Source organism: Sander vitreus, chromosome 14 (assembly GCF_031162955.1).
Source record: "Sander vitreus isolate 19-12246 chromosome 14, sanVit1, whole genome shotgun sequence".
In the NCBI taxonomy this organism is placed as follows: Eukaryota; Metazoa; Chordata; class Actinopteri; order Perciformes; family Percidae; genus Sander; species Sander vitreus.
This window is the reverse complement of record NC_135868.1, coordinates 15,104,424-15,124,011: the sequence shown is the minus strand read 5'-3', so window position 1 is coordinate 15,124,011 and position 19,588 is coordinate 15,104,424. Positions and strand designations below refer to the sequence as shown.

Below are 19,588 nucleotides of genomic sequence, written 5' to 3'. Positions count from 1 at the left end.
AACTTTTACACAAGTACAGAATGACAGTACCACCACCACTGACCTCTCCCTGTTCCAAGATTTCAGTTGATGGAGTACCATTTATGACCAGCTGGGGGAGACAAAAGACAAGTTATCTCAACTGAGCCACTCATTGGTCTTGTGGTTTTGGCTGCAGTGAAGCTTATATTGCCATTACCTGGCTCAGCATCATCCTCAGCAATAAAAGAAAAAGGTTAAGGAGAATGACGAGAGAGATAAAAGGGGAAATAGAGAGTGGAAAGAGCAATGGATATTTTGCCAAGTGAGTAAACTTTTGGTTCAGCAGAAGAGGTGACGGCATGCTGGAGCTGAGAACAGAGGGTGCAGCTGGTGCGAGCTGAAACGATGGCAAAGGGACAAAACTGTCTGCACATATCCTTTCTCACAGTTTTTCAGTCCCTCTCTTCTTCTCTCTCCTTTGATCCCCCTGTACTGTTTCTTTCTTGCCCCTTTCCCTCCATATCCCACTCTATGCTCCATCCATCCTTCCCTTCTTCATCCTCTTCCAACCTTCCCTCCTTCTTTCCTCCTCCTCCTCTAGTTCCCACGAAGCACATGGGGCCAGTCGGGCTGCTATTGTCCAGGATATCCCCTCCTTGTTAATGGTTTCCTGTGCACACACAGAGGGCTGCTGAGAGAAACAAGCAGCCTCATCTGATACCAGACGTCACCACGTACTGCACACACACACACACACACACACACACACACACACACACACACACACACACACACATCAATAAGCAAACACACACACCATACATGCGCACAAAAACACATTCACGCACACACTTAGACAAACAGACATGCAAATGAACACACACACATAAAAAGAAGATGATAAAGCCACAGGTGATTTAACAGAACTCTTTTATTACAGGGAAGTTGTCATTACCATTAGAAAAACTTTGAAACGCTGAGAAATCTGATTTGTCAGTGCTTGCTTGTGCTTTGAACAATCATGAACTATACAACTCACAGTGAGGTTTACCAGGAGACACCAAAATATCAGATGGAAAGCAGGAATCTAAATTGTATTGCCTTGTTTCACTGCAGCTACTGTGACAAATACAAATGGGCTCCCTCTTGATAATTACAGATCAATAATGCTGCTGCTTCTAACAGGTACAAGAAAATAACTTGGAAACAAGGTGATAAAAATCACTCAAGCATCAGTTATGTAAGCAATTAAAACAAAATGTGGAACAGCTGGTAGGAACTGGTAAAACATATGCGTAGCCTCAGTTGTTAAGACAAAATTTACTGTAGAGAGGAAACAACTTAGTGAAAAAAGCTTAAACAATAGAGCTCCATATTAACATCAACGGGTTGTGGCTAAATCATGTTTATCTCAACCAAGCTGGTAGCTAACTTCTGTTCCTAGTATTTAGTCAAACAAACACCTGGTTTCGGTTATTCCACCCCATAAAATGCTGTAAAAAGGGGGTGACTCTCTCAACCACCTCAAGCTCTCCTTTCACACACCCCTCTCTGTATGTAACCAGGGCACCAACACTGGGTGTTTCAGCTCAGAGGGAAAACAAAGGGGGGACAGTTTCGCCCAGGAACTTGACGGGCGGCGACTGCTTGACCATCTGGAAAAGCCATTCCTGATAGGCTGACAACAGTGGGTGAAACTTCTAAAGGGGTGGGCAGGAACATAGATCAATCACAATAAATCACTCCTGTTTCTTTTTAGTCACGGGCTCCCTCCTCACTGTTTTTCTCTTCTATACAAAACACGATACATTAAAAAGAAAATAAAAATCCTATAGCTAGGTGTATCCTCTGAGGGATGTCAACATCATAGAAAAAATAGTACTTTCTTAGCTGAAAAAAAAAAAAAAATCTTGTCCTTGAAAGTCCAGCTCAGCTGGGTAGTGAGTTGAGTCTATATAATGTGTGGAGGTTTTCATCTCAGTCAGAAAGCTCCTATCTCCATACCCCAGGGTCTGTAGGGTTTGCCCACACTGGATGTTGGGACTGGGGCGCTGATGGCCGTGGTGGGGGAGATGATGGGGAAGGCACTGAAGGGGAAAGGGAACGCCGAGAGAGAGGAGAGGAGAGGAGGGGAAAGCTTGGACGCTGATGAGGAGACCAAGGTGGGGTGTGGGACAGTGGTGGGAGCCGCAGTGGTGGGGGGAACCCGGATTGGGCCTTGATCTGAGTGGGGGGTTGCGCTGCTGCGCCTGCCTGGGACGTGCGTGTCTGCAACCGAAGAGGATGAAGAAGAAGAGGAGGAGGAAGAAGTGGATGTAGATGACAGAGGAGTTTGTGGGCTGCTGGTGGTGCTGCGGGGTAAAGGTGCCAGCGGTGCCCCCTGTTGGTGCTGGAGGAGGAGGGTGTGGGTCATGTGGGCAGGAGGGGATCCAAACGCAGAGCCCCACGCCAGGTGACTCAGGCCAGAGTGAGCCTCTCTTTGACTGGCATAGTTGTTAAGGTGGGAGACCAGACGGATCCGTAGAGGATCTGTGCCATCCAAGCCTTCGATAATGCTCAGATAGCGAGCCGTTTCAGCCAGGCACTCCCTGAAACCCAAACCACGGTAGTCCATCGCCAGGGCATGGGCGTCAAAATAACCTGAGGGGAGAGGAAGGAGACAGCAGATTAGTTTAGTCAGCTGAACTGCTACAAAACAAGTTTGTCCAGAACTGAAAGATCTTTGTCTGACATGAATCAATATGCCTCTGGCTCTGAGACTGTGAAAGAGTAAATTTAACTTTATAATCTAGACATTCGTTTTATTCATGTAGGCTACATGTTTATTTATTCTGTTTCGTTTTTCAAGAATGAAAACCAAGTGGGCACAAAAGTAGCCTATTAAAATGTCCAGTTTAAAAATGATGATTTTTTTCAACAAGTGAAAAGTGTTTTCTGTAACAATAAATGGATCTCAGACACACCTTTGCCTCCAGCAGCATGAAGCATCTTCAGATGGTCAACAGTCATCTGCAAAATCTCTGCTTTCTCCAGTTTGGCTGAGCCCTTCAATGTGTGGGAGACAAAAAGGAGCCAATTAAATATAAATAATCCACAAAAGCAGAAAAAGACAAAGTGGTTCATATGTTTGTAAATAAAACTGTAAAGTAGGCTACATTTGTATATTGCATAGGCTATGTTAAAGTCGTATTGCCTGTTGCTTACCTGTTTCTCAAAGGCGCTGGGAACCAGCCTGCGGAGCTCGCTGAGACTGTTGTTGATCCTGTCACGGCGCCGTTTCTCAATTATCTGAGGAAAGACAAAATAAAAAGCAATGGTTATTTTCAGAATATGTGCATATGACTACAACTGTGCACATTATGCACAAGGTTTCCATCTGCACAAACGGATTTTTCTATAAAAAATAAATAAATTTAAAAAAAAGTAGGCTACTTACTCCTCGACGCCTTTTCCTCGCCTGCACCTGAGTTGATGTTGTGGGAGACAAGGACCCGAGAGGAGAGCTCATGTTCCTTAAAAAAAGACGAAACAGAGGTTTAATGAATATCCCGTTGATTTTTTTCGACATGATTCACACATATTAAATGCTAGTGTTACAGGGTTTTTGTCCATCCACTTTAAAAGAGAAAACAGCTCACACTTCAGAGGCAAATAACTTACCCATTTTCATCCGCGCTCTCCTTCTCCACCTCAATAGTCTCATCCAGCTCGCTGTCCGAGGAGCTAAAATCGTGATTCCTTTTCATTTTGATTCGGATTCGTCCACAATAGTCCTTCAGTGTGCCTGTTGTGTCTTCCTGTAATACGTCTGGCTAGGTTTGTCCGAAGCGCCTCTGTTTGAAGCACTCAGCTTTCCCACGGTGTCATTTCAACGCTGGTCCCGGCCAACAAGGGCGGGGGCTCGTGCCAGATCAGCCAATCACAAAGCGGCCGTGGGTTTGAGTGACAGCGCAGTTGGCCCAAGCACATCCAAGTGCGCTTTGACAAGTCAGAGAGGAGAAGTAAAGTGAAGACATCTCACTCTGTGGGTATTACTGGGGGATGTGGAAGAGAGTTGAAAGTGTAGGCCTACCTGTCGGAGAGATCTGGCCTCAGGTGTCTTATTATGAAAACACCTTTATGTATAGCCTAATATTACATCTTTTGTTATAGGCCTACATCTTTTCAAATTCCCATATTGACCTGATATCAGTTGATTCTCAATTTCTCCAGAAATTCTCTGGACAAGATGAAAGGTGGCCTATTAATAACTTTATTTATAGGCCCATAGCACCTTGTAAAACAACAAAGTTACAAACGTATGTACAATATAACATAGGCCATAGAGGTAATATAAGATCCAGAACTCAAGACATAGGCTAACAATATACAATAATATAAATAGTTACAAGTACAACAAATAGGCTACGGTCGGTTAAGAAAAAGCCATAAGATGAAAGTAAGTCTTGAGAAGAGTTTTAAAGGAAGATAGGCCTATTGAGTTAGCCAACCTGGGATCCTCAGGCAGGGAGTTCCACAGCTGAGGGGCCCAGACAGCAAAAGCCCGGTCACAGTAGTTTTTTATTTTTTATAATTCATTAGTTTTAGGCTGTGTCATTTCCTCCATCAGCTTGGCCTTGTCCTGAAGCTCAATGGGTTTCTGTGACACTAGACAATGGAGTAATTCATCTTCCAAACATAGAGGATCTTTGGAGAATCTTTGACAGCGGTCCAATGAACTTTCGGTCCGTGCCTGCCCCCACCCATGTCAGCCCCCTCCTCCCCCGTGTGTGTCCCGGTGGTGATGAGGAGTGGCTGGCCGGCTGTCAGCACGCGCTGGCCGTGGGAAAGTTCCCTAACCGGCGCTGATAACCAATCAGAGGCCGGCGGCCGTCTCCGGCGCTGGAATGAATGGAGCAATTGGTCGGGGCGACGGGCGGTCTGCGAGCGAGCGTGTGAACCTGTAATCCAATACTAACTCAGCCCTGGAGGAGAGACAGGGAGCACTGCCGCAACCAGAGGAAGCCACCAAGTCTAATCTTACCCCACAGAGAGACCTCATGCACGGTAAAAGACGCTGTAGGGACTTCAAGCACTTTCAACAAAAGACCATAATGCAATCAAAGCCATTCTCGTCTCTTTTCCCCTGGAGTTTCCACATCATCACCACCACAAGACTGGTGGCTCCATAATGGCCACACTCCCCAAATCATTTGACAGAGCTGCTGGTGTGTGTTTGTATACATGGAGGGCTCCTGTTACTGCCTGTGGAGCTGGAGCTCTTCAGTGAAGGGTCTCCTGCAGGGACTGGGTTGTGGTAGCTAGCCTATAGGCTATAGGCTAAGTAACAAACATGCCATTCAATAGAAAAAGGATAATATCATACAGGCCTAAGGCTTTTACATAACTTAGGCTAAACCATTTTACAGCAACATGTAAAATGACTTTGTTACTTTAAAGTAATTTAGCCTAGCACAAAGACTGGAAACGGGGGGAAACAGCTAGCCTAGTTATAAAAATATGTCTACCAACACCTCTAAAGCTCAATAATTAACATGTAATTTCTTGTTTGTTTAATCTGTACAAAAACTAAAGTGTAAAAACAATGATTAGTGATTGTGTGATTATGAGGATGTTGCCACGCTTTCAGCGGAGATTCCAGAAAGTTACTGGTCCGAACCAAGAAACAGGCCACATAAGTCGGCTACATAAGTCCGCATAAAACTGGGAATTGTTGTTTTCACACCAAAAAAGATATAAGATATTAATTAGTGAGCTTTAAAGGTGATTTTGTTACCTTTGGTGAGACAGAGCCAGGCTAGTTGTTTCCCCCCTTTTCCAGTCTTTATGCTAAGCTAAGGTAACCACATGCTGGCTGTAGCTTCAATATTAACTATACACACATTAGAGTGGTATTGATCTTCTCATCTAAGTCTCCACCAGAAAGCACATACAAAGCACAGAGGATGGATACCGGGTTCGGACAGATATTTAGAAATGATGTTCTGGTTCAGGTCGGGCTCGGTCACATCAGAGCAATAAGGCATTGAACATTTTAAATTTAAAAAAAGTTATTATGTAACTTAGCTTGGGCCATTTTTGGTGGGGGACTTTCGTCAATGGTAAGACTGATTTTAATTTCAATAAGCTGCTTTTGTGTTAACGTTAATTTTGTTCTGTTAGCTTGGGCAATTTTTGCTAGGCCTATGTTAATTTAATTTAAATTGGCTATATGATTTGGCCTCTTGTGCGCGCCTGTTAACGTGCGCTTGTTGCCCCGTGTGCATTCTGCGCTGATGCGCTCATCTGTTGACATTTCCGAATGCCTTCCTACAGTTGCTTAATAAAAGCGGGCTTTCCACACAAACAAACGTACATGTGTCATTAGTATGAGAATTTTTTTTGATTTTAACTATGTCGGGCTCGGACATGAATATCTAAATGCCTGTCGGGCTCAGGTCGGGTTCGGTTACTGCTCTGTCTATAACTTTATATATTTAATTCATCAAATGAATTAATTGACCCACATGGTTTTAAAAACATTGAACTAAAACTGAAAGTGACACCATTAACACAAAAAAAATGCTTCTTAGTTTCACAAACATCGGCTTGTTAACATTGTTTTGCAATCCACATTGAGACCAGTTGGTACCTGCAGCACGCTGACATTTCGTCCAACCTGCTGTTTACAAATCTCTGTGAAGTTCACTTTGTTTAAATAAATTATTCCTCCTGTGATACACCGCCGTTCATTCTGTGATATTTATCTTGTGCTTATAAAAAGCAACACTAAATTATGGACCAGTCATGACTAACCTCCACGCACACGCACACGGACACACACACACACACACACACACACACACACACACACACACACACACACACACACACAAACACACAGTGATATGGTGATCCTTATCAGTGGGAGCTGAAAGCAACCAAAGGACGTAATAATCATCACAGAAAGAGGAGGCTGCCTTGTTTGGTTTATATGAATGAGAGGAAGCACTTAGGGCTGTTTTCATCTTATTGTTGTTGTACAAGGCTATACGCTTATAACAGGACAGACATACAGATGCACTTCCACATTCATCGAACTGATTATTGGTGTGTGTGTGTGTGTGTGTGTGTGTGTGTGTGTGTGTTGGGGAGTGGGAGTGTGGGAGTTCACATACGTCCAAGTTCATGCAACCTGAAGCCTTTGTCACAATAAATACAGGTGTGCATCCACATTCATTTCTGACTGTGTGTGTGTGTGTGTGTGTGTGTGTGTGTGTGTGTGTGTGTGTGTGTGTGTGTGTGTGCGTGTAACTAGGGGGAGTGGGAGGGGCCCTCTTGTTGTATTTCAAGTTCAACCAGAGTTCCCACGCTGTTATTTTCTGCACGGCTGTCTTTGTTCTACCGGTCTCATCACAAGTTGTGATTAGTAGGGCCTTTCAGGGGCCGCCCTTTGAAGGAGAGGGTCCGGTACACAACATCATCAAATCCCAACCCTCCTCCTCCTCTCTTCTACTCCCCTCTTCTCCCTCTGCAAATCAGGCCACCAAACCGACTCAAACTCAGGGCCAAAATAATCAGGGTAGCAGGGATGGTTCACCTCCGTTGCTCTCTCGACTCTTGTATTCGTTTCTCTTTTTCCTTTCATGTCTAATTTCCTGTTTTCACATATTTTCCTCTGTCTTGTTTTCTTGAATCGTATCCTCGCTCTCTCTTTTCTCCCTCTAAATCAGTACTTTGTTGCTGAGATTGAACCCAAAGGGAATTTTGTCTCTCCGAACCTTCTCTTTAGCTGTCAAATCCTCTCAAACGCCGAATATTGATGCACATGGTTAAGGGTCAGTTCAAAAGGGAGACATGAAGACATTAAGACGTTTACTGACATTTTGGCCAGAAAATGATACGTTTCCACATCTTTTGCCCATTGTATTGTTTTCAGCAATAACATGTCATCAGTGCAGACATACAGTAAATTAAGTCTAGACTGTCTTACCAGAAGGGAATGGTTGGAGTTATGTGTGCACACTCAGGCTTTGAAGTACAAAGGCGGATTTCACCAATAAATTCACTTGAGTGCTGTGTACAGTTCATATTTTCTGCATTAAGTGTAATTACTTCTGCTGTACGTATTTACACAGTGGTCCGCATGTAATCAGGTGTTTAGTTGTACCGGTTTGTTTAGATTTGATTTCCTGCAAAGAGCTTGTTTGGATCTACATGACTTCAGTGAGTGTATATTAAGCTAGGCTGTAGTGTTGACGGAGTGACTATGATGAATGATGTTGATATGTTCAGGAACTCTCAGTTACTCCTTAACCAAACAAAGTCATGCTAAACTGTTAACTGCTTCAATATTCTTGGTGGTGCTTGCCTCATGATGGCATGGGCTCATGTCATTTAGAGCCATTTATTTTACAGAAATAATGTTAATGGACAAAACAACAACAACCAGATATCACTTACTAATAAGGTTGATTATACAATCTTCAGTCTGATACAATAATTGTGCTACTTGTCTGGGTCAGAATGAGGGTAAACTGTAATTCCAGTACAAAAGAAATAAATGTCTTGCGAAACAAACAGAACCATATCGCATATAAACCAGCTCTGAATAATAATAAAGTATCAATTAAACATGCTCATTGCTTCCTCCTCAAATGAATCAGATCCTGCCTGACTCAGCTGTCTTTTAGGTTTTTAATCTGCCTTTCTCTTCTACATCATCCCTGCATGTTATTACCCCGTGACTTTTTTTTGCAGAGTATAATACATTCTCAGTTTCTTTAATAAACCTCATAAATCACAAACCTGCCTCAGGGCTGTACAATCTGTACAACAGACAATAACCTGTATTCTTATATCATAACTTTAATTTAGAAATCCCTTTATGGGGAAAAAGTGAGAAATAGTAGGCTACATTATTTGCTTTCTGATTTATTAAGTGTTCAATAGACATGAAATGTTGATAATAGATAGTTTAAGCTATGGTCTGGAAACACAAAGCCTTTATTTGGTGTTGTCAGAGTTTCAGTTTTATTGTTTCATTGTACAGAACTCAATACACATCATGTGATATAATAAATCAATTGACATCTGCTCTCAACACTTGTTGCCTTATAAAGTTCATCGTCAAATACATTTTTGTCTTCTAATGTGCGTCGTCATTTTTGCTCGTTTTAGTTTAGGGGTCTTTAAATGTGTAATAATAAAATAACTGCACACATGTTAAATATTATATTGCAAAAGGACAGAAGAAAGAAGACATAGAAGTTGTAGAAAAACTGCATTTGGTTCATTTGGTTCAAGCAAAAACAGCTACCTGGTGTCAGTACAGTCAAACACCAAACACTAGGGCTGTAATGTTATGCGATATGAAACCTAAATCGCAACACTCAAATCCACGAACCTATGTCGCGGTGTGAGAAGGCAGAATTGCGACACACCCCTTCCAACTCCCAGAGTTATCCTTCCCGTCCAGATCCACTGCTACCACATCTTTAAATTACTATTAGTATTAGTCGTTTTAGTGCCTTGTTCTTAAAGTGGCATGAAAAAAGTTGTATTATGTTTACCGAGTATAACTCCCCCCAGAAAAAAGAATTGAGGTTTGTATTGAATCGTGGGTCAAAAATCGTGATACGAACCAAATCGTGGGTTTGGTGTATCGTTACAGCCCTACCAAACACGCACAGCAGGTTTCCCACACTTTTTTAAAGATCCCCTCCAGGAATGTTTGAAGACATGAATTACTGTAATACTCTCATAAACTTGTCAAAATGTCTTAAAAGCATAATTAATACATCATTGAAAAATCCATAATTCAAGATTCAAAATCCTTTGAATATTACCACAATGGGGAAATTCACAGTGTTGCAGCAGCAAAGGATAGGGGGGGGGAGTACAAAAAGAGTCTAGAGTCTAGAGATAAACAATCATTAAATAGTATAAGTAAAGAGAATAAGTAGTTGTAATCGATTAATATGCCAATATTTTTCATTTCAAAAGTTGCTACTGAACAAAAGACTTCACTGAAAAGTCCTTTCTCAGTGTTTGTGCGCTTCCAGTTGTGATGTCATAAAGTCATGCTCATATGTTCACGTCTTGAACTCAAGATTCAAGTTAAGCACAAAGAAACATTCCTTCTTCAGCAGATGAATATGAAAACAGCCTTCTAATGTCACACTCTGCACATACAGTACATCATTCTGCACAGTGAAGCTTAAACACCCAAGTGAAGAAGCAATAAGCAAAACACATGTTGAGTGGAGTGGGACTTTAAATATTTTGTTACACACCTATCTTTGGCTTTGAAGGTGTAACCCTCAGTGAGTCACGGTGAGATACTGAGAGCTGCAATGTCTGCAGGTTAGCCACAGACAGATGTTTGTCCGCTCAAAAACAATACTCTCTCTGGTGAAACCCTGCGGAGGGCGAGCCTTGTTATTGTTTATAAATAGAGCTGTGTGGATCACTGAGGAAGGCTAACTTTGTTTCCCCTGACAGGGAGAGGAAGCGACAGCTAATTCTGCTCCAGACGTGTGTGACACCCGACCATTGTGCTTTAGAGAGAAAGAGGGGGTGAGGGAGAGAGAGGCATTGTTTATAAATGTGTGTCTTTAGGGGGGTGGGTTGTTTGTGAGGCAGGGGTGATATTGTCCTTCAGGAGGGTGGGGGTTTGAACGTTGTTTTATTGTTTGCCCTTGTCTATCACTGACACACTGACAGTTCCCCTGTGAGTTTTGTTAACGGGTCCTCTCCTACATTGGTTCTCAAAGAACATATTCTGTGTGTGTGTGTGTGTGTGTGTGTGTGTGTGTGTGTGTGTGTGTGTGTGTGTGTGTGTGTGTGTGTGTGTGTGTGTGTGTGTGTGTGTGTGTGTTGAGGAAGTGAAGGATGTGTCAAAGTTGACCCACTGACACTCATCTCTGTCTTGTCTCCCCATGGGAAGTGTTCAAGGGTCTCCCTCTGTCACACACAGAGAGAAATCGACTCAATGACACAATATAAATGCCTTTTTCTCCTTTTGTGCTCTGAATGATTGTTTTACAAGAATCTTATTTTACTCAAGTACATTATTTTAAATTAAAAATAAATTAAAAAAATATAATTTTTTAGCAAAATCTATTTTAAAATCCAGATTATAATGGCGTTTTTCCATTACATGGTACCCGCTCTACTCGCCTCACTGTGCGTCCGTTGTACTTTGCATGATTTTAGTACCGCCTAAGCGTGGCTGGTCGTCATAGGGGCGCCGCAGTAAACTGCCGTGACCTAACGCGACACACACACACAGAACGTCGAAGGTGAAAGTTAGAAAGACTATAATATAAAATAAAGAGTTATAATAATGAGTAGAAAATAATAAATAGTGGAGCATAATATAAATTTATTGGCTAAAGCTGGTGTTATTCTAGATTATCCTGATTGTGACCATATAACGTGCAAAACCAACAATGTGTTATTATATATGTATATATATATATATATATATATATATATATATATATATATATATATATATATATATATATATATGTTTCTTATACTTTCTGACTTCTTATTCATGTGGCTTTTCAGCTCTGAAGCCCATTGGTTCCAAATCATTAAAAACAACGCATAAAAATATAGCCTATAGTTTAATTTTTTTTAAGACTTTTCCTAAATTTCCTAAAATAGCTGGTTACTGTACTGGTTTCATTTGTTGGGGGGACTATTTTCAGCGTCGGGTGTAATACACATTTGGTGCTCTGGGGAGCAGGAAGGTGTTTTTGGGATTGTCTCAAAATAAACTACAGTGCCCATGTTGATTGTAATAATGGAACACGTCACCAGTGCAACAGTGTGTCTTATTTATATGTTTTCAATAGATTTTGGACACAATGGAGGTCTATGGCACGGAGGAATCAGCTACATCATGCTTGGGCTACACTGTTAGTAGCATCAATTAGTTGTTTTGTCATGGGTTTTGTTGACAAGAACAAAAATACGGAATATTTGTAGTAAAATCCTTTAAAAAAAAAGAATAATAATAATAAAAAAAAGTAGACTAATTAGAATACTGTACATATAAACTATGCAATTAGCATTAGCATAACTGAGCTTAGTTTAACAGCTTCAGGAAAAAAAATCAGTTCTTGAGCGTAGATATGAGGGCTCTGAGGCACCTTTAGAACTTCCCGAGTTGATGGACATACTGCATGTTGCAGGGATCATGTCTGTGATTTTTTTGGCTACAGGAAACTCAGACAACCTGAACACACCCCCTTCATCTGCCATTCTCTGATCTTCTAAATGGTGTGCTAATCTTCAGTCTGGTACATTTGATATCTAAATTCAACAGGTGGATGGGAAGCAGAACTTTCGTATTTGAATCCCATTTGTTGCGAGTCAGGTGCTGGTGAATATTCACAGGATGTCATAATCAACACTGTCTGACTTTAATCTGGTTTTGTGGGGGTTTGGGTGGGACTCATGTCTAGAGTCGGTGAAACTCCTGGTGGGTGGTCACTGTGAGGAGAGAGTGAGAGAAAGTCATAGAGAACAAAGGAGGTCATTAAACTTTCATCTCAGCTTGAGGTAATTATTCGCTTTGAGTTTGACCCAGTCACACTTTTAAACTGGCCTTGTGCCATTGGCAAACTGGGAATTTTGTCCTGTTTTGACATTTTATATAATGAAGAGTATACAGGACAAGGATAACCTGCTGGCATGCGACAGAAGTCACGAGTAGCGCAAGAAGTTCATGGTTTTTGCCTGAAGACTGACTCAGTTGCCCAAAATGTAATCCTTTGATATGGCTGTAGTGTGATCTCTGTGCCTGACATGAAGGTATGTTGAAATTGAGAGGTGAAAAACAACATTGGTTTCATGACACACACACACACACACACACACACACACACACACACACACACACACACACACACACACACACACACACTTCTAATCACTCATCTTTACTTGCTAATTCGATAACAAGCCTGAACAGTGGAAACATGTTTTAACGTTTGACATTTGGCCTCAAGAAAAAAAAGAAAAGGAGAACAAAACGAGCCTCCCTTCAGTATTTTTGCAGTCTTGGGAGAGATCAGCCCCCCACCCCCACACTACTCCCCTCTCCTGCTAGAGTGAGGGGTTGCTGGTCCTCTGACCCCGGTAATGATGGAGGGTCAGGAGTCAGGTTATGTGAAGGAACCGTCTACGTCTGCAGAGCGCGTGAGGAGCGCCTGGGAACCAGAGCTCGCCGTGTGATCCTGTGAAATTGATCTCTTCAGAGGGGACCAATGGTGTGTATTTATTTTTATGTGTGGTGGTTGTGTGTGTGTGTGTGTGTGTGTGTGTGTGTGTGTGTGTGTGTGTGTGTGTGTGTGTGTGTGTGTGTGTGTGTGTGTAGGAGAGGAGCGACCGCAACAGGAGACACACCAGCGGAAATGGTAGATCCCAGTGGTTGGCCTGTCTTGCCGTGACCAGGGTGCCCTGTCTGCATGCCTGTCTACAGCAGGAATGACAGGAGGCAGCGGAGGGAAAAGGTTGAGACGACTTTAAGCTTCACTGTCTCCTGAGACAGAGAGAAAGAAGCATTTCAATTCCCAAATTAGTATTTCTCACAGTTAAAATAGCAAAAGGCAGCACACTATCTCAAACAGCCAGCAGATAAGAAAGGAGTAGACGACATTTTGGGAAATACGCTTATTTACTTTCTTTGCAGAGAGTTAGATGACAATATCTATACCACCCTCATGTTTGTAATGAAGCTGGAGCCAGAAGCCGGTTAGCTTAGCTTAAGATTTGGGGCCCTATCTTGCACCCGGCGCAGCGCAAGTGTCTTTGCTAGTTTAAGGCCAACGCAGTTGTCAATTTCCCGTCCAGCGCCTGCGTCGTTTAGATAGCAAATGCACCTGCGCCCATCTTTGCGCCCATGGGCGTGCCGGTCCTATAGAGAGGTGTGTTCAGGTGAATTCTTGGCGTATTGCTATCTTGAATCAGCGGGAAGTGATCGCACCATTGACCAACAAAAACCTGGTCTAAAGTCAATAGCGCAGCATTTCATTGTTATTTTAACAGCAAATTAGTAAAATGTGCCTAGGCTCGTGCACAATGCGCGCACACTATGCTTGTTACACACACACAGGGAAGCGCAGCAGCACACAAACATGCACGATTACAAATAAAAATATTACGGTGCAAATCTGCCATCATAATAGCAATGCGCCAAGGTACAAACGCACCTGGCTTTTAAAGGGAATGGGAGATGACACTCTGATTGGTTTATTGCATGTTACGCCCAAAACACACCTATGAATTAATGAAGATACTAAGTACAACCCTTTTGAACAATGCGCCCGGCGTACGGACCCTTTTTTCCACCGTCAAACTAGCAAAAGTGGATTTGGACACGCCCTAAATGCACCTGCGCCATGCGCTTAACGCTGTGCACTTAGATCGTTAAAATAGGGCCCAAAAACTGGAAGCAGCAGGGGAAACAGCCAGCCTTTACAAAGGTAACACAATTCACCAACAAGCACCTCTTATTGCCCAAAATGTTGAAAACAACTTAATCTGCTAAGGAGGATTCTTCGATAGGATTGAAAGCTCCAGAACAGCCACTAATGAACATTCTGAGATTGATGTACATTCTTACTTGTGTTTCTGCATTGTAAATGCAACATCTAATCCCATTAAAACACCTTTAAATTGAGTTTAGATCGGGTGAGTTGTACATTAAAGAGAGCGAAAGACAAATGAGAAGAGGTTGTTTGTGTGTGTGTGTGTGTGTGTGTGTGTGTCGGTATCTAAGAGACAGACCTCTCCAGTGACGGTCTGGCTGCTCTTTCATCTTCAGCATCTGCTATTCTTCTTAGAGCTCTCGGGCCAAACCACCGCTGTCTGTCTGCTCTGCCTATTTACATGCAACCACTTCTGTCATATCTGCAGGCTCGTTATGGCAGCTACAAAACCAATCCCTCTTCGTGCTGATTCAATCACAGTGGGATCTTGTGAGCTTTTTTTGTCTGTCTGCTCCCTCCCTGAGGCTTTGTACAGACATTTCGAAACAATCAGATCTATTAGTCGGGACTTGTGATGTCTGATCCCTGCGCTGCACATGGGGTCGGTGTGAAAATGCGGTGCACCCCGTTCAGAAATTCTTTAAGGTTTGCTAAAAAGAAAGAAAAACTGTCAAGAATTTACCATACTTTGGAAGCAAAGCCATAGATGTCTTAAAAAAATTATATGTGTTATGTTGTGATGTGAAGGGGATGGTAATGGAAGGTGTCACATCAAACAGACCAACTGGGAAAGTTTGCACATTGCATTTATTAAGAAAAACAATGCAGTGGAGATGGATAATAAAAAAAGTGAAAATTGTTAGAATACATTTTTTTTTATCCTTAAGACTAGACAATAATTAGACAATAATAAGTTTGCATGGATGGCATAAACTTAATTGTAGTTTTTACATTGTTCTTGTACCAGTTGTTTAATCACTTAATGGATAAATTGTGTTGTTTTTATCTATGGTTATATTTTATGTGCATTTATCTCTTAAGCATTGGTTGATTATGATGGGAGCACTGACATTTCCATGATTTTATGGATACATATATTTAACCTGAACTTTGAAGTCAATATAATGTAGTAATGTTTCAAAAGACATCATCTTTTGACCTCCAATTAATGATTGCTTCATGAAATGAAATCAGAAAACAGCTGATGATATAACAAATTGCGATAAATAAAATAGTGTTTAGTTTGCAGATGACAGCTGGTGCTGGTGCTTTGTGCCCACACAAGTCAAATCCAGGTTTGTGGGAAGTCACACACTCATCAAGCTGAGAGAGTCTGACTTTTTACATGTTGTCATTACATCACTCAGAAGCCAGATCAAAACCTTAATTAGACAGACTTCCCTGGCTTGTTTGCTTTTGGACTTGTGAGTGACGTGTGTATGCATTTGTGTGTTTGCACGCACGGGTGTATTTTTGTGTGCACACACACACATGCTCTTCTGTGCTTAGAGTGTGGTTGCTATGATTTGAGTTTGGGTTCGCTCACCAAGGTTTAGGTTTGCTGTGTGTGTGTGTGTGTGTGTGTGTGTGTGTGTGTGTGTGTGTGTGTGTGTGTGTGTGTGTGAGTGTTTTGTCACAGAGTGGTTGGCGCAGCGCTGATTGCTGTTTATTTGGTCTGTGGGTTGACACAGAGCCTAACAGTCAGGAGCGCTACTGACAGCTCTGTTTTTACTGGGTCCCTGCGGCCGTACCAACACTAACACTGGGGTCGCGCTTATCCCTCTCTCCCCCGCACCCTGAGACTCCCACACCAAGCTTCCTGTCTGTGCTTCCAAATAACATACAGTAAATCATAATGAGTACAAGATATTTTTTAATTGTAGAAGAAACTGAGAAAAATTTCAAAAATCTTCAAAAAGGACATTAAACTGAATCAAAGTTTTTAGACAAATGCGTGGCTGACTTTTAAGGAAATTTAAAAGAAAGTCTCACAACTTTTTAAAGGAATAGTTTGATAGTGTACACTTATTTGCTTATTCTTGTAGAAATGGAGAAGATATATGCCACTCTCATGTCTACACTAGGTATCGAGCTACAGCCACCGGCTGGTTATCTTAGCTTAGCATGAAGACTGGAAACAGCTAGCCTGGCTCACTACAAAGGTAACAAAATTCACCCACCAACACCTACCAAGATAAATGATTAACATGTTATACTTTCTTTCTTTAATCTACACAAAAAACCAAACCAAAAACCAAGCCAGGCTAATTTCCAGTCTTTACGCTATGCTAACATAAAATAAGCTAAGCTAATTCAAGCGGCTGCTGATTGTAGCTTCATAGGTACTGTACAGATATGAGAGTGGTAGTAATCTACACAGCTAACTTTCTGCAATAAAGCAAATACATATGTTAACATTTAGCATGGGACTCTTGATTCAGCTTTGACCTTCTATTTGTACTATGTAATGCGCAGCGATTGATTGACTGAAACCTCTTGTTTTATATATATATATATATATATATATATATATATATATATATATATATATATAAAGAAACTGGGAGCAAGCTTTCTTTTGCATGAGTGCATAGTATACGAATGATAACAAGTTATATGATACAATACAATATTGAAGCTAAACATTACATTTAAAAAGCCACCGAACAGCTACAAGATGACAAATAAATGATAACATAGCTGGCCCAGACAAAAATATTGATTTAAACAGTCACAAAAGAACATAAAGTGTTACATTTTGCTTTAAAAAAAAAAGAGCTTTTGAGAGAGATTTTTCACAGTGTGTGAATGATGGCGGAAACTATGAAAACAAGAACTAGGTTGTAAAATAAATACATTTTCCTTTAAAATTTTATTTATTTCACAGTCTACAAGTGTTGAATTGACCATCTAACCGTCTCCACTCATGACTGGTCAGGCCCTGCACACACTGATGTAAGATAAACACACACACATGCTGACATGCTCAAGATGGTATATGGTACATGAACACTTAGTCAACCATGTAATGTGACCCTGTCTCAGCCAGCACACACACACACACACACACACACACACACACACACACACACACACACACACTGCTAAAAAGGTCACCGCTTTACCATCTGGTGGTCAGAGCCCCAACACACACACACACACACACACACACACACACACACACACACACACACACACACACACACACACACACACACGGTCACCAATAATGATATAATAACCTGTACTGTCCTAAGCACTGGACTACCATGTCTGTCTCCTTACCCAACCTAACCACTGACCCTGTTACACACACACACACACACACACACACACACACACAGCTGACATCTCCTTTTGCCGAGATGGGTTGGTTGTGTGTGTGTGTGTGTGTGTGTGTGTCCCTGCTGTAACGGCTGCTCCCGGCTGTCCACACAGCTGTCTGCAAGACTCTTACACACCCAAACACACACACATATACACACACACACACAGAGCGGCTGTGAGAGATCCCCCCTACGACTGCTTCCCATGCCTGTGACAGAGAGAAAGGAAAGGAGGGGAAACGGCTGGAAAGGATTACACACACACACACACACACACACACACACACACACACACAAAGACACTCACTTACACAGCAACAACCACACATGCAAACATGCACACATTATGTAAACACACACACACACACACACACACACACACACACACACACACACACACACACACACACACACACACACACACAAACACGTTATCTTAAAAATGTTTTGGTGCCAGATAGCTGAAGAACAGATTAACGTTGTACTCCACCTGCTTCTGTATGAGCATGTGAAGTCAGATTTAATAAAGCTTTTTAATTCCAATTCAGAATTTTGTCTTTGATGTGCCTGAAAACGGCAGCATTGCTGATTTGTTCAAACAGCATCAAGAATCTTTCTGCTTTATTCAATTTTGGGTTATTTGGGTTATATTTAGTAATTGCTGGGAGGTCTGGGAACATAGTGATATCTGTGCCATGAGGGATGACTGAGCAATAAAAACAAATGGTCAGACAGGTTGTGAACAAGCCAACGAATTAGCTAGAATATCTAATTCACTTTATTTGAAGACACTTTGAATAATAATTTTACTGTTGGCTTGTTTTTTAAAACCCATCGAAATCGAAATGACATCTTTCGGTATATTTGCAAAAGCATAATGAGGGCGATGTTTTATATTGCTGCAAAAAAGTCTTAGGAACGAAGTTGAGATGGATGGTTGGGTGCAATACTTTGACATCTCAGTTGGCCTCACAGTTCTTCTGTTAAAGGAGAATTCCTGTCGATTTCAACACGTAGCTCTGTTGTTTGTAAATTTGGAGTGCTGTCAGTAGCGAAAAAAGCGAAAACAATCGGTGTTGCCTACACCGTGTTATCCTCCTGCTACAGTTTGCACCCAAGAGGCTGAAACAGGACAAGTTTTAAACGTGCTTTTAGCCTCTTAACATGTTCGAAATGTCATCACAAGTGCCTACCCATGTGAAGTGATTCCTGTGAGAGTGAACACAGTGAATCTGACTGCAGGAGATGTGAAAGAAATGCATAAAGGTTCCGCTAATTCAGCCCTGTTTAGTTCCGGTGTTGAGACGGCAAGACGAGTGCTTCGGGACCGTCTACAAACTACAACACCAAAAAGAGATACAAAAATATTTTCAAAAATAGGCATTGGAGGAGAGTAATACTCAGTAAATATAATACAACTTTTTTTCTGCCACATGGCATCGTTTTGTCATTGATTACATGCCACTTTGCACAGTAATACAACAGAGAGAGTTTCCAAAAATGAGACATAAGTATATAATGGTAACAGTAATGGACAATTCCGCTTCCAACCTGTAGGGGGACCGAAGAGGAAAAGTGCTTTGGTGCCTACTGTAAAGGTGCTGGTTGACAAGTAGCTAATGCTAGTGCTTTAGCCAGCTAGCACACCCCTGTCTGTCTGTCTCACTCTCCTGGTGCTGCAAAGCTTCAGTCGGGATGAGAGCTGACAACAGCCCCAGGGACACATCCACAGTCAGCCCCCAGCCAGCTAGCAGCCAGCCAGCAATCCAGACGCTAACGGCAGTTTACTGAACCATCAGGAAACAGATCCAGGCC

General features: G+C 41.8%; 1 protein-coding gene across 1 annotated transcript; it reads right to left on the bottom strand.

The window, feature by feature from the left end:
• Nucleotides 1–874: 874 nt before the first annotated feature.
• On the bottom strand, nt 875–3,816 carry hey1 (hes-related family bHLH transcription factor with YRPW motif 1). Its single transcript, XM_078268150.1, has 5 exons — nt 3,622–3,816; nt 3,398–3,473; nt 3,166–3,249; nt 2,925–3,006; nt 875–2,601 (listed from the first exon to the last, which is right to left on the bottom strand). The coding sequence occupies exons 1-5, from the start codon at nt 3,705–3,707 to the stop codon at nt 1,943–1,945; spliced, it is 987 nt and encodes a 328-aa protein (XP_078124276.1). The 5' UTR covers nt 3,708–3,816; the 3' UTR covers nt 875–1,942.
• Between the last annotated feature and the right edge of the window lie 15,772 nt (nt 3,817–19,588).